General features: G+C 46.2%; 1 protein-coding gene across 1 annotated transcript; it reads left to right on the forward strand.

Annotated features, from left to right (window-relative positions):
• Positions 1-759: 759 nt before the first annotated feature.
• Positions 760-1,778, forward strand: LOC119801448 (protein S100-A8-like). Its single transcript, XM_038312060.2, has 3 exons — positions 760-838; positions 1,291-1,452; positions 1,584-1,778. The coding sequence occupies exons 2-3, from the start codon at positions 1,312-1,314 to the stop codon at positions 1,710-1,712; spliced, it is 270 nt and encodes an 89-aa protein (XP_038167988.1). The 5' UTR covers positions 760-838; positions 1,291-1,311; the 3' UTR covers positions 1,713-1,778.
• Positions 1,779-14,114: the final 12,336 nt, after the last annotated feature.

Consider the following 14,114-nt stretch of genomic DNA (forward strand, 5'->3'; position numbering starts at 1 on the left):
GACTCTCCAAAATCATTCTAACCCTCCTTACCATCCTAGAGCTGACTCCTCTCTTCATCCCAGGCTTCTGGGGCCCAAGGCACAGTGACCATTCTGAGAGGATGAAAGGGTCTCTGCTGTGATTGGAGAGTGGCTTGGTGGTGGCTGCAGGGCAGAGAAAAACTAGCACTTACATCCCATGGCTCAGGACATCCCTAGCTTCCAGAACAGAATGATCATGAAGGGTCACAGCAGGCTAGGAACTGGTCTAAGCCTTGGGAAGAAAGCTGTCCCTCTCAAGACTCCACCCACCCATCCACATACAAGCCCACAGCAGTACTCCAAACTGCACTAAAGTCCAGTACCTAGGAGCGGCGTTAATGTTTCTGAGGTCTTTGGTACTTTGAGAAGCTGTCTCTCCTCTGCACCCACGCTCTTGCAGCAACACCACCTTCAGTTCAGTTCAGAGATGGTAGGCTGGATACAAAGGTAATGGATCAGCCATGGCAATAGAGCAGAGGGCGAAGACTGGGAATCTGTCTGAACGTGGGGGATGGGATGCCAGGGGCCCGTAAAAGGACTCATTGCCATGTCCCATCTTGGTTTTTCCTGCTGGGCACTCTTGTCTGGTAAATGTCTTCTCTGTCCCAACACTCCCAGTTCCTCAGACTCAGATGCCTACTGTGATCAGTGATTGACACATGGGCCCGGTTGGGAAACCGAGGCTGTGGCAACTCTGGAAGGGAAGAGTGCTGTCTCCATAGCCCGAGGCTGTGGGCAGCTGGCCAAGCTTTCTGCTATAAAGGCAGCTGACACTTAGCTTCACACATCCTTGTCAGCTCTGTCTCAGGGACATTGGGTAAGCAGAGCTGTGGGAGTCTATCTCACACTGCAGGCTTCCTGTAGGGAGGGGTGGGGGATGGAGTATCCTCTGAGAAGGTGAGGAAGTTTGGGAAAGTCTGCAGCACGGATCAGATGCTTGAGGATGAAGGAAGTGGAATGAGGGTGAGGAAGAAGTGGAGCCTTCTAGCAGTGTCTAATAGAAGAGGGCAGGCAGTGTTTGGTGGGGCATTTGTTAAATTTGTGTGTGTGTGTGTGTGTGTGTGTGTATACTGAAGCCCCTCCATCCTATCCCTTCTCCATCTTTCCCTTCTCATCAAAGAGAGAGAGACATTTACCAGCTTTAGTAATCTGGGTGGCACAGGCCAGGCCAAAGCTACTTCTTGGGTCACCAACCTTGTGACCATCCACTCAGTCCTCACTCCGCCATGAGTAACTGCAGCACTCATCCCTTGGGGCTCTTCCTTTCAGGTGAGCAAATCTTTAGCAGTCATGCTGTCTGAACTGGAGAAGTCTTTGGAAAACATCGTTGAAGTCTTCCACAAGTACTCCTTGGTGAAAGGGAACAACCACGCCCTCTACAAGGACGACTTTCAGAAACTCGTCACTACTGAGTGTCCTCATTACATGGAGGTGAGGAGGTGCTGCATTCTTGGGGTTCTCTGATGATGCTACAGATGGTAGCCTTTGCTCATCTACAGATAGCCATTGCTGAGTTTTCCCTAAAATCTTTACGGTCTGTCTTTCTCTCTCATTATTGACAGAAGAAGAATGTTGAAACCGTGTTCAAAGAGTTGGACATCAATCAGGACAAAGTAGTTAATTTCGAGGAGTTCCTTGTGTTCCTGGTAAAGATGGGCGTGGCAGCCCATGCAGACAGCCACAAGGAGTAGCAGAGCTTCTGGCCCGGGGCTGGGCCCCTGGACATGTCTACAGAATAATAAAGTTGTCATACCTCAGGCCTCTCGGAGTCTGTTGCCTTTACTGGGGGTGAAGGAAGGGTTGAAAAACTGGGAGGGGGAAACTTTGTTTTTGTCCTTGCTGATTGTGATCCTTCAGTCCCGTCCCTTTCCCAGCGACTGTGCCTCTCCCCACCATTCTCCAAACTGTTATGAGTCTCTTTTGACCTCTGAAGTTTGAGCCAGTGGTTCTAGGATTTAAAAAAACTTTTTAAAGTCTATAACTTAGACCTGATAGTTTTGCTGGTTGGTTCCAAATGGGAGATTTGGAACCAGAGGGGTGCTAGGACATAGCGTAGTGTCAGCTAAATGTCTTAGCTGTGACTCTTTAGAAATTAGTGGGATAGATATGAAGGGTGTGCATTTGGGAGTGGGGGAGGAGCAGAGGAGAGGGGGAAGGGGAAGGCAGGAAGGCAGGGAGGGAGGGAGGGAGGGAGGGAGGGAGGGAGGGAGGGAGATGGAGGGAGAGGACTGATTTTCTGTGGCAGGTGGATGGTCTGTAGTCAGACCTTAAGCGCCAGTAGAGTCCCATCTGGTAGCACATCTCAGTTCATTTTCATTTTCACTCCAACACCCCAACCTCAATTAAAAATATAGAAATGAGTAAGTAGGTCAATGCATTTCTAAAGCTCAAAGGACAGTTCTGGCTAACTCCTCATCATTACATCTGTAGATTTTTCTAGAGCTCTGGTCTGTGCACTGGCTAACTCCCCATCACTACATCTCTGGATTTTGCTGGGTCTCTGGTCATCTGTGCACTGGCTAACTCCCCATTACCACATCTGTGGATTTTGCTAGGGCCTGATAAAATGAGAAAGCCAGAGACCTTTCACCAGAGCTTAGCCATTGAACTGAATTAATTTTTTAATTCAAAAATTTATTTTTATTTTTTAAATAAAAATTTAAACTTCATATGTGTTCTGCATTTACATCATTTCTTCTTCCTTCTCTCCTTGTCAACCTCTCCCATGTCATCCCCATATTCCCTCTCAACTCCCTCTCAAATTCATGGCCTCTTTTTCCTTAAATATACTTGTTAAATACATATATGACTAAGCATTTAAATAAATCCTGTTAATCTGGTGTTGTTTTTAGGGGTGACCACTTGGTATCGGTATCCAGTTAGGAGGCTCATCCTTGGTAAAAATTGATTTTCCCTCCCAGCAGTGAATAGTTGCCTGTAGTTCCTCATCTAGGGGCGGGACTCTGTTCTGCTGCTCGTATTGCCATGCCAGTTGGTGTCAGAGTGTCCAGGTTTTGTTTAGGCAGTCATTGTTGAGATTTTAGGGTACAGCTTTCCTGTCCTGTGCAGAAGACAAAATCTCACAGCAGATGCTCTCACTCTCTGGCTCACATTTCTGAACCCTCTGCTGTGATGTTACAAACGTATCTGCTGTTGCTGGGCACCCAACCTCAGTTATTCTCTTTATGCATTTGACCGGGTACGGCTTCTGTAAGGCTCCCTGCTTCTTTAATGAGGGGTGAGAGCTGCACTTACCTCTAGGTATAAGGGTAACTATCTAGAATATTTAGAAATAATTTTGGTTTAGAGAAATGGCAGCTGTATGTTCTCCTCTAGGGTCCAAGAACCGCAGGTAGATGGCTAGGATTGTGATATGGGCATGATTTTCCGCCTATTGGGTGGGTCAGTAGATGGTTGTTGGTTACTGCCCTGATACTAAGGGCCACTATTACACCTTTGGAGATATCTTGTCATACTAGTCCATGTTGGTTCGAAGGCCTCACATATGATCCCTTGCCAGCTGTTATCATCCCTTCCTGTACTATGGAAGCTAGTCTTCAGAGAGGAGGCTTCTGGGTCAGGTTCGGATCAATTGCCCTAAATCTTATGTTCGGTGTTTCCGGCAGTAAGCATTTGCCTTCAAATTCTGGGAGCCAGCCAAGGGCAACAGCGGCTGTCTGTGTTGTTTTGGGATTAGCTTGAACCCCATGGTCCAATAACTAAAGGAGGAATATTAGTTAGGGCTTCTAGTGCTGTGATGAAACACCATGAACAAAAGCAAGTTGTAGAGGAAAGGATATATTTTGCTCATACTTCCAGGTAAAAGTCCATCACTGAGAGACGTCAGGGTAAACATCTAATAGTAGAAACTAATACAGAGACCATGGGGGAGGCCTGCTTACTGGCTTGTTTCTCATGACTTGCTCAGTCTTCTTTAAACCATGCAGGGCCACCAGCCCAGGAGTGGCACTGTGTACACTGGGCTTGGCCTTTCCATATCAACTGTCAATCAAGAAAATGGCCTACAAACCAATATCGTGGGAAAATTTCCTCAATTGTGGGTTCTTCTTCTCAAATCACTCTAACTTGTGTTAAACTGACATGAAACTAGCCAGTACAACTGACACCTTGTCGGTTCTACACACAGACATGTAACTGTTAAACCATTACCATTTCTTTCTTGTTTATTCCCACGATCTCATATTAATATGGATATCACAATATAAATCATAAATAACTTTAAAAGCCTTTATGAGTTTAGTCTCTTTAAATCATCCAAAGTCTTTTTCCGTGTTCAAATCCACTCTAAAATATTCAAAGTCCCTTTAAAATTCCTAAGTTTTTAACTGGGAGTCCCTATAAAATAAAAAAAGTAAGTTAAATACTTTATTACTTTAAGAAGGAAGACCTAAGGCATAGTTGAAATCAAATCAGACCAAACCCAAAATCCAACAGAGTAAAGAATCACTGCTTAATGTTTGGGAGTCACTCACAACCCCCTGGGCTCCACAGGGCCTGAGTTACTCCTCTGGCTCTGCCCACTGTAGCACACAAAGCTCATCTCCTAGGCTCAGCCTGGCTCCACGGCTGCTGCTGTCCTTGGTGGTTGTCCCATAGTGCCAGCATCTCTAAAATGTTAGGGTCTCTATTGCAGTGAGGCTGTTTTTTCAACAGTATCCCTTTCTTGGTTCTCCTCAGGGACTATGACCCTGCCACATGGTGCCAAGTCTTGTCTTCTTTCTCTGACCCCTTTAGTCCTGGAGCTTCTACATCAACTGAGGCTGCATAATTCACCAATGACCTTCCCTGGCCTCTCCAGCGTCAAGTCTTGGCTGCTTTTCATGATCTCTTCATGCCTTCAAAACCAATACCACCCGAGAAATTCTTCCATATTACCAAGTTTGGTGCCTGCATAAGGTATAGCCTTGGCCCCTCTGGGCCAGTTTGTGTGCTGACCCTGAGAAGACACTTCCCAGAAGATTTCACCTCAGGGATGCTGGTCTTTTCTTAATCACAGCTAACTTCTTAGCCCCAGCATCAATTGTTCCAAACAAAGCAAAGGTTTCACTTTAGTGGAGCTTAATTCACACTATTGAATGGTCCCAGCGGAGTGTTTGTGCCTCAACACTTGCTCTACCCTCTGCGCCACCATCAGCACTAACTTCCCAGTTCCCACAACAGCTTGCTGAACTCTGACACCCAGGGGCGTTCCTAGCCCCAAATTTCAAAGTCCTTCTTTAGTGCTTTCCAAAACATGGCCAGATCTGCCAGAGCAGCACTCTATGACCTGGCATCAATTTCTCTTTTGTTGATGCTTCTATTGTGGTGATAAAACATCATGACCAAAAGCAACTTAGGGAGCAAAGATTTTATTTTAGAGTACAACTTGTAGTCCCTCATTTAGGGAAGTCAGGGCAGGAACTCAAGGCAGGGACCAGAAGGCAACACCGGAGGCAAAGGTCTGCCTCCCAAGCGCTGGGGTTAAAGGAACGCAACCCCACTGCCCAGCTGAACACTTTTTGAGATATTTCTTAGCCATTTTAATTTTTTCTTTTGAGAATGATTCATTTAGATCCATAGATTTTTTTCTTAATTCTTTGATATTCTGTGTATCAAACCACTACCAGATACACAGCTGGTAAAGACTCTCCATCGCTCCATGGCTTCCCTTTCTCTTCAGAGATTGTTTCCTCCAGGCTAGGGCAGAGGTGAAGCAAGGCCTCGGGGTTTGGAACAGTGCCGGTGGGACTGACGAAACCAGGCTGATGTACAGAATGTGCGACCTGAAATACATTTTGGGATTAGGGAGCGTGCAGAAAGCCTAGCAATTGAGGAACTCACCAGACTGTGCCTGAGCACAGAGTGGGTACCCTACTTAAGGCCGACAGGTGGTGAAGGCAGGTTAATGCCAGGTAAGCTGACCAGACTGGGCTGGCACATGGGATGTGTGACCAGGGCCAAGCCTGGGGGTTGCGAAAGGTACAGGAAAGACTAAAATAATAATAATAATAATAATAATAATTGTGTGTGTGTGTGTGCGGTAACATACACGAGGTTCAGAGGCCAACTTGGTGGGTCAGGTTCTCTCCACCTTCCACCTTTACATGACACCAGGGATTAGACTCAGGTTCTCAGGCTTGAGCCCCAAGCACTTTACCAGTTGAGCCCTTGGACTGTATTTCTGATCTGTGGCTTGGGAAACTTTCTATTGTTCTTACTTGTGTGTTAGTGATGCGGAAGATAGAGAATTGTTTCTAGAATCATCAGACTAGGGTTAGTGATGTAGCCAGTGTTTATGGTATATACCCCTGAAGTTGAATTGAAGAGGAATGCTGAATTTTGAATGTGTGTGTGTTTGTGTGTGTATGTGTGTGTGTGTGTGGTGTGTGTGTGTGGTGTGTGTAACGTTCTTCCACAGCTGTCAGCACATTCTCAAAAGTGTCAAAGATGGATCTGTACCAGACCTGAGAAACTGAGTTGGCCCCTCAGAAGTCATGTGAAGGTGGATGTAGAGAACAGACTCCACGGAGTTGGCCTCTACACGCTCACAGTGGCTCATGCAGGCACACACTCTCATAACAATGAAGTTAGCCAAGTGTCAAAGACTTGACGAGCCTGAGAACGCCAGTCCTAGCTGTTGGCTTTTTGTCATACAAGGTGGACTGTTGTGGGCTGTATTTTGGATAGGTGGGTAGAGCCTTTGGGAAGAATTGTGTTCCCAAGGGTTGGCTCAGTTTCCAGTTGCTGCCCACAGCCCTTTGATCTTGCTTCGGAAGCTAAAGGTGTCCTGATCCCTGGGAAGTGGACTCCGGCTTGAAGTTTGTCTGCCCTGAAGTGGCCGCCTAGCCACTGTGGGATTGCAGCAGGGACCCTTCTTGGGCCGTTACCCTGCTCAGATCATTGTTAGACCCTGGGTCTCTGAGCGGAGCTGAAAAAAGGAGCTGACCCTGAGATGACCAGGTGAGGGTTCTTTGGGAAATATGGATGTGTTTCATGTCCAATAGTAGGAGAGTAGGGACTAATTACAACGGGATTCACAAGAACGTGCTGTTCCCTAAAGGCCGGTAAAGTACTGGCTGCCAGTAGGATGAATCGTTTCTGAGCACTAGACTTGCTGTTTGTTTTAGACACAAAATACAAATGGAGAGGGAACTGTGCCACCTTCCTGTTTACCCTGTTCGTTATCAGCAGAATATTTGGGCAGCCATTCTGCTAAGAGGAAAGACTGGGACTCCGTAGGTACGGGAATGTAGTCACATAAGAGGAAGTGGGTATGCCGCATCACACAGGTAGAGAAACAGGAACACAGCCAGCCTCTCTGCCGCCCGGGTCAAAGGCAGCCCGACTGCTGCCAAGCCTCACTGTCGGGCATTGACTAGTCCTGTACACCCCATGTGCCGCATTACCCAGGCCCAGTGCTCTGTGAACACTTATTCCCAGATGTGCCCTGAACGGTCTAGACACTTGCTGCTGCCCGCATCACAGGGTGAGCAGGCTCCTTCCATCCAATTTGCCACACAAGGGACTTGGCCTATTTCCTTATAGCATAGCACCTGCCCTCTCTCTACTTGCCCCTTCTCTTAAGAGCCTTAAAAGAAGACATCTTGCTTTGTTTTGTGGGGTGAGGAGCTAAGATTTTTCTTCAGATCCCCTCTATACTGTTGGCATTAATAAATTATCTTGCACGAAGGAGGAGCCAATTAGAATCCATGCCTTTCTCTTCAACCTTCTCTCTGCTCCCTTCCTAAAAGCTAACAGGGAATTGAGAGGTACGGAGTAAAGTGCTTTCTTCAGTTTTATGAATGGATATATCCTTTCACCGTCCTCTCAGGCACGAGCGGGGAAGGCACTGTGTAGGTTTATGAATGGATATATCCTTTCACCGTCCTCTCAGGCATGAGCGGGGAAGGCACTGTGTAGGTTTATGAATGGATATATCCTTTCACCGTTCTCTCAGGCACGAGCGGGGAAGACTCTGTGTAATGCAGAGACGAGGAAAAGCCAAGCTGGAGATGGACTCCTGTTATCATGCTGTATGTTCTTCTCATGCACAATTCAAAAGTGAGTAGCTAGTGTCAAAGTGGCCCAGGGAAAAGATTGGAGAAATTCTGGGTTCACCAAGACACATCCCAGGTCCCACTTAGGACTGAGAGAGTTGATGTATGGAGAACAGCTCTGGAATACGCAGAAGAGCACAACCTATCTACTTGGGTGGTGGTGGTGGTGGTGGTGGTGTGTGTGTGTGTGTGTGTGTATGTGTATTTGTGTGTGTATTTGTGTGTGTGTGTATGTGTGTGTGTGTGTGTGTGTATGATGGGGTGGGAGGACTTGTCTTAGTGCTTTGGATTTCTCTTGAAATTCCCTTTTGGACTTGCGGTCACTAGATATCTGAGGGCATGTAATGCTTGCCTTTAGCTGAAATTTAGTGAGTTAGCTTTCTCTGAGCACACCTAGATGAACCATTGGGAAGGTGGTCCAGATTGCCCTGTGAATGGGGCACTTGCTAGGAAGAATTAGATGAACACAAAGCTACCAACAACTGATTCCAAACTCATGGTTGGACAGGGAAAGATGAAGTAAGGGAAACAGGCCCCTGATGCTCCATGAAGGAGTGGGCTGGGATTATCATAACAGAACCCATCATAGGAACAATGGGCAGAGTCAGGTAGGACCTGTGGCCCGGAACACGGTGATTTGGCCTCCCGTTTTCTTTCATTTGCAGAAGAAGAAGAAGGCAGTGGGAAGTTGAGAAAAAGTGGCTTGGCAGGAAATCTCATGCAACACTTGAACCACAGAGGATACCTTGGCTCACCGATTGAGGCAGATCCGGCCACTGAGATTTCCGGGGTCTGCAATTTTCCTGTCTATCCAGGTTCTCCAACCAAGGCTGAGTTCAGCCAAGATCCCTCTGATTGTAATAATGGTACAAAAAGGTATAAAGAGGGTCTTGAATTGGACAGCTAGTCCCCAGAAGCTGAGCACAAGAGCTTACTCTAGTGGGGTGCCTCTGCACAAATTCTACTTGGGAAATGAACCATTTTGGTTGTGTCCAGACCTCATCCTATCTGCTGGCCTCCAAATTCAAGTGGTAAAGAGGGCTAGGCAAGCGACCAGTGTTCCTTGGGTTCCAGCTACACAGTGATGTGAAGGAAAAAAAGTAGTTTCCACCCAAGAAAAGACAAATGGTGGCCGCTTATTTCCTGCCGTCATCTGTATGGAAGAAAGTGGGTCTTGTTCCCCGTCGTCCTTTGGTACTTGAGGAGAGGGTTCTGTGAGGTGTGTCTGATTGCAAAGTTTCAGCACATAAACAGGGAAGATTTGCTATCTGCTGGTCAGGGCAGGGTAGTTTGCATCTTGATCAAGATGGTAAACCCCGGACTACCACGGCCATCACCTTGTTCAAAGTTCAGTGACTCAAGAATCCGAGCATGTGTTTCTCATCCTCACGTACTTTTGAGTATTTTTGTCTACTCGTCTTTTTAGAAGTAAGATCTTTGAAGATTCTTTTACTCAAAAATTAAAGAACATTCTGGCATAGGCCTACTGTGCTTGTGGTAGGTTTTCACCTTTGCTTGAGACACTAAGGCAGTGTAACTCATGTGTTTCTCATAGCCACCTTGTGAGAGAAGGAATCCTGATGTCTGTTTTGCTTACGAAAAGACCAAAGGGGTCAAGAAATTTGAACAACTGCTAACTAGTCTGGCAAGTGCACAGCGAGGCCCAGATGCATGCTCGTCACGGGTGGAAGAGATTGTCTACTGTGTGCGGTGCTGGAGAGCATCTCCAGTTGACTGACAGGGTCACGCTTCCATCCCTCCCTTTGCTTGCTTTTCTAGTCCTTTTCTGTCTTCTCCCTTCAGTGCCTCTGCTGCCCAGGGCACCAAGCAGGTGCCAATGAACTTGTCTCTGGGGCCTTCTCTTCTGTCTCTTGGACTCCATCCAAGACGCCTCAGGGCCTGTAGTCCTGGTGACTCTTTTCTGGTGTAAGCAATCTTTCAGAGTAGGATAATTTCCTGCACATGGAACAAGAAAATTGGCATTTCTATTTACTTAAATTCTTGAGGGATTCTCCACTCCCCCCCCCCCCCCCCCCCCCCGGGTGAGGAACCTTCCTTCCAGTCTGTTCTGTGATCCAAAGCATTGCTGGCTTAGCCACTCTCCATTGGAGCACCTCCCACATGCTAACAGCATACATGCAGCCCACCGTCAGTCAGTCGGGAGGGAATCCTGACAGCTATCTACAACCTGATCGGAAAAGGACAGCTCAGTACAGTTTACCTGGAACATAGACATACAGTTAGACAGGTTTACACATTGCGAATGGTGTGTAAGGTAAGTATATTGTTCAGTCTTACCCCACTATCCAAACATGGCTTTGGACTAGAGACTCTTAGAAATGAGCATTCCCTGGCTGAAGTTCATAATTCTAGACTGACTTATGTATTCTCTGTGGGGCGCATGTCACACTCAGGTAGAACATGTTGTTTGGGGTTTTTGCATTCGGAGGTATTTGTGCGAAATGATCTGAACTAGGAAGGCTGATAGTTGGCTATCACATGGTTGCCTGGGGCTCCCTTCCAGGAACAAACCAGCAGCTGACTCCGTCTGTTCTGCTGTGTGTGTCCTCATACCTGGCATAGCCACATGTGCCCTGGGAAAGCAGTATCCAGCCTGTTGCTGACTCTAGAGGAGACATCTCTACTATAACCTCGTCTGTTAGGACCATCAAGACTCATGGAACTTGGTAGGTATCCGAACACCCCGATTCTCTGCTGCAGAATATGGTTGCATTTTGTTACTGTGGCACTTCCTGCTGAGCATGGGTAAATTTCTTAGGCACTGAAGAGAAACAGTGGGAGAAATCCAGAAGCAGATGTCCCTCATGGTTCCAAGCAATGGGATTGCTTAAGGGCCCTTCTTGACTTCTTGTGGTAATTTACTAACGGGACAGAGGGGATTTTGGAAGAGGTCGTTGCTCTAGGCCCAGATAGCCTGTTTGTTATAGGAACTTCCTGGCCTGTGTTCTGGCCTTGGCTCCACAGTCAAGCCCTGAGAGCTCTGTTGGTCCAGGCGTACAGTGATCTGAGAGACAAACCTTGGTCATCAGATCCAAGGATGTCTGGGGGCAAACGGAATTAACTTGCTTTGCTTTGAGTAGAGGGATCGGTCCTCACATGACTTCCTGATCTAGTGATCTCAGTGTGCTTTGTGTGTGAAACACAAGGAATGCTTTTGGAGACTATCTGTTCCTATTATCATGGGGCACATGCAGATGAAACTCCGTCTGCTTTGGATGGTTCTGAGGGACTGTATTGCCACAAGTTCTAGTTCCCACTGTTGTTTCAAACTCTCCTTAAACCTGTGTGAGAATCGTCCTGTAGGTGGCAAAGTAGCTAGAGCTTCAGAGATGCCCAACAGATGTCTAGCTCTAAGTTAGTCCCAAGTACGTGCCCATGGCTTCTCATCGATAGGGTACCCCTGGCCCCTGAATGGAGCCATGCAGCTTTGTGGCTGACTTCAGTACCTTGCTCTTATTCACCATGGTGACCTCAGTGTTATTGCAGAAAAAAGTGTATGGCCTCATGCAGTTCTAAAGTCTGAGAGGGTGGCCGTTGGACTACTTTGTTCCAGAAATTGGCATAGCAGTTTTCACACAGTGACCTATAGGTTGTTTTTTTTTTATTTGGTCAGTTGATTTTGTAGTTTAAAAGTATTTCAGAGCACCACGCAATTGTGTATTAATTAAAGTATTTCAGAGCACCACACAGTTATGTGTCCTCATTTTCTGATCTGCAAACAGATGCCTTAAATGGAAATTAAAAAATCAAATTAGATAATGTGCATAATGCAATAATTGTGCATGCCATTTAATTTATAAGATGCAATTTGCTAGAACCTAGTCTAAGGATTTAGAATGGGCAACCAGAAGACATGCGAGTGAATTCAGAAGTCAACTACTTACACAACTGCAGAGAGCAAGGACTCACGCCTGTCTAGGAGGACAGGATTTTTAAAAGGAAAATTGGAAATTAGTTAATTTTAAGATAAGTAAGAATATTAAGATAAAGACTGGGGGAGAAATAAAGATTGGGTCTGAGAGAAGAATGTCTATGTCTTACAAAAACCATTAAATAAGAAGGTTGAGCTGGTATTATTTTCTGAAATAAAAGCTTACCCTGGCTTGGGGAGTTTTGAACAACAGAGGTTTGGACATAGGTGAGTTTGACACTTGGAAAAGTTGCTCCACTTCTCCAAACTCATTCTTCATTGCAAAAGAGGCACCTGACCCGCCCCGACCCAAGGCTGACTCATGGCTGAAGAAAGTCTTTTTGCAAGGTAGTGTCTGGCTTGTTGTCAGTGCCCCAAACCACCTTACTTCTTCTTTTCCCACATGCTTCCCACATATAATGGCACAGATATACATTCCCTTTCTAAAACACAGGAAAGGGAGCACAGGGAGGAAACACTGGACCAAAGCAAGACCTAGGACCAGCTGGGCAAATTCCACATTCTGCATCTCCATGTCTGATGTCAAATGCTCTTCAGATTTCCAACTCCTTTCGCCTTGTTGACGACAGCATACTTCTTTCTCTTGGGCTGTTAGCAGTTAGCAGCTCTCCTCGGTAGGTATCCCACTGCCCTGGTATCTCCAACATCTTGGGGTCTCCAAGGCAACCCAGGTTTCAACTTCACAGCTTCATGAAATGACCTCTCTGGGATTCTGTTCAGGGACACCATTGACACATGCTTGCCTCAGCGGCTTTCCTCGGGCACAGAGACAATTCTATGACCCCTTTCTTCTGTCCTTGACTCTACAGCCAGAACCATGTGGGCAAAGTTGCCAAGTTCTGCTGCTTGCTGAAACTGAAACGTGGTCTCTTTTTTAATTACATCTTCACCACCTTTCTGTTTTTGATAATTTCCTTCACTGTCTAAATATGGCTGCTCTAGAAACGGAGGCCAGGCTGGCCTTGAACTCACAGAGATCTACCAGCCTCGGCCAGGGATTAAAAGTGTGCACTACCACCTGGCTCTAAATTGTTATTCGTTGTTTTTTTACAAGTAGGGAATTCACCTGGGTGGGATCTTGTCCTGAGGTCACCATTTCTTTTATTCCATTCTTAATCTGTTTATCTCCTTGAACACAAGATTTAGCTTTTATTCCACTTCCTGGTGCCCCTTTTTCTCAATCTGTGGTTATATATATATATATATATATATATATATATATATATATATATATATATATATATATATTTTCCTTTCTTTCTTTTGTTTTTTTGAGACAGGGTTTCTTTGTGTAACAGCCCTGGTTGTCCTGGAACTATGTAGACAAGATTGGTCTCAAACACACAGAGATCTGCTTGCTTCTATCTCCCGAATATTGGGATTAAAGTGCCATCACTGCCAGGCGCATTTTATATTTTTATTTGCTCAGCTTGTTCCTTTTCATTATAAATCTTCGTCAGTATTACTACTAATAAACACATGAAAGAGTCTATACTAGGCTGTTTTGAGATTTCCTCTGCCAACAGAATCAATCCAAAACTCCTCTCTTTAGCCTCAGGTAGACAAGGGGAAAAAGCAGACACGTTCTTCACCAAAGTATCACAGGAATGATCTCTAGGCAACACACTAGACTTCTTCCCCTCTGAACCCTCTTGAGCTAACCCCCTAGCTCAAATCACTCTCAACTCCACCGTCCTCCATGCTTCTGGTTCCGGCCGGTAAGCAGCACTTGAAGCTTCACAGTTGGTACCAAATGTTTGGTTGGGGGCTTCACCCCAGCTCCTGGCACCCATTTTGGAATGTTGGGTGGAAAGTTCCATCTCAAGCCTCCTCCCCTGGGAGTAGCCTCAGTCCAAACGCCACCTCTGAGAAAGCCTGCCAAACAGTGACCCCCTCCCCAGAGAGGGTCAAGACCACTCCCACAGGCTATTTAAACTGCCCCCAGAGCACAAACACAAGGTCTTTCCAGTTTTTCTCCCCCTCCCTTCGTGTTGTCCTGAAGGGCCACCTGGAAGCACTGGCATCCATTAAACCTGGGCTTTTTTTTTTTTCCTAATTCGGTTTGATTTGGCCTGATTTGAATT

The sequence above is a fragment of the Arvicola amphibius genome, chromosome 14 (genome assembly GCF_903992535.2).
Source record: "Arvicola amphibius chromosome 14, mArvAmp1.2, whole genome shotgun sequence".
NCBI lineage: Eukaryota > Metazoa > Chordata > Mammalia > Rodentia > Cricetidae > Arvicola > Arvicola amphibius.

Bases quoted from the DNA above. Each gene is read 5' to 3' on its own strand.
- LOC119801448 (XM_038312060.2), top strand. From the start codon at position 1,312: ATGCTGTCTGAACTGGAGAAGTCTTTGGAAAACATCGTTGAAGTCTTC. The intron at 1,453-1,583 runs GTGAGGAGGTGC...CATTATTGACAG, and splicing joins AGTGTCCTCATTACATGGAG to AAGAAGAATGTTGAAACCGT.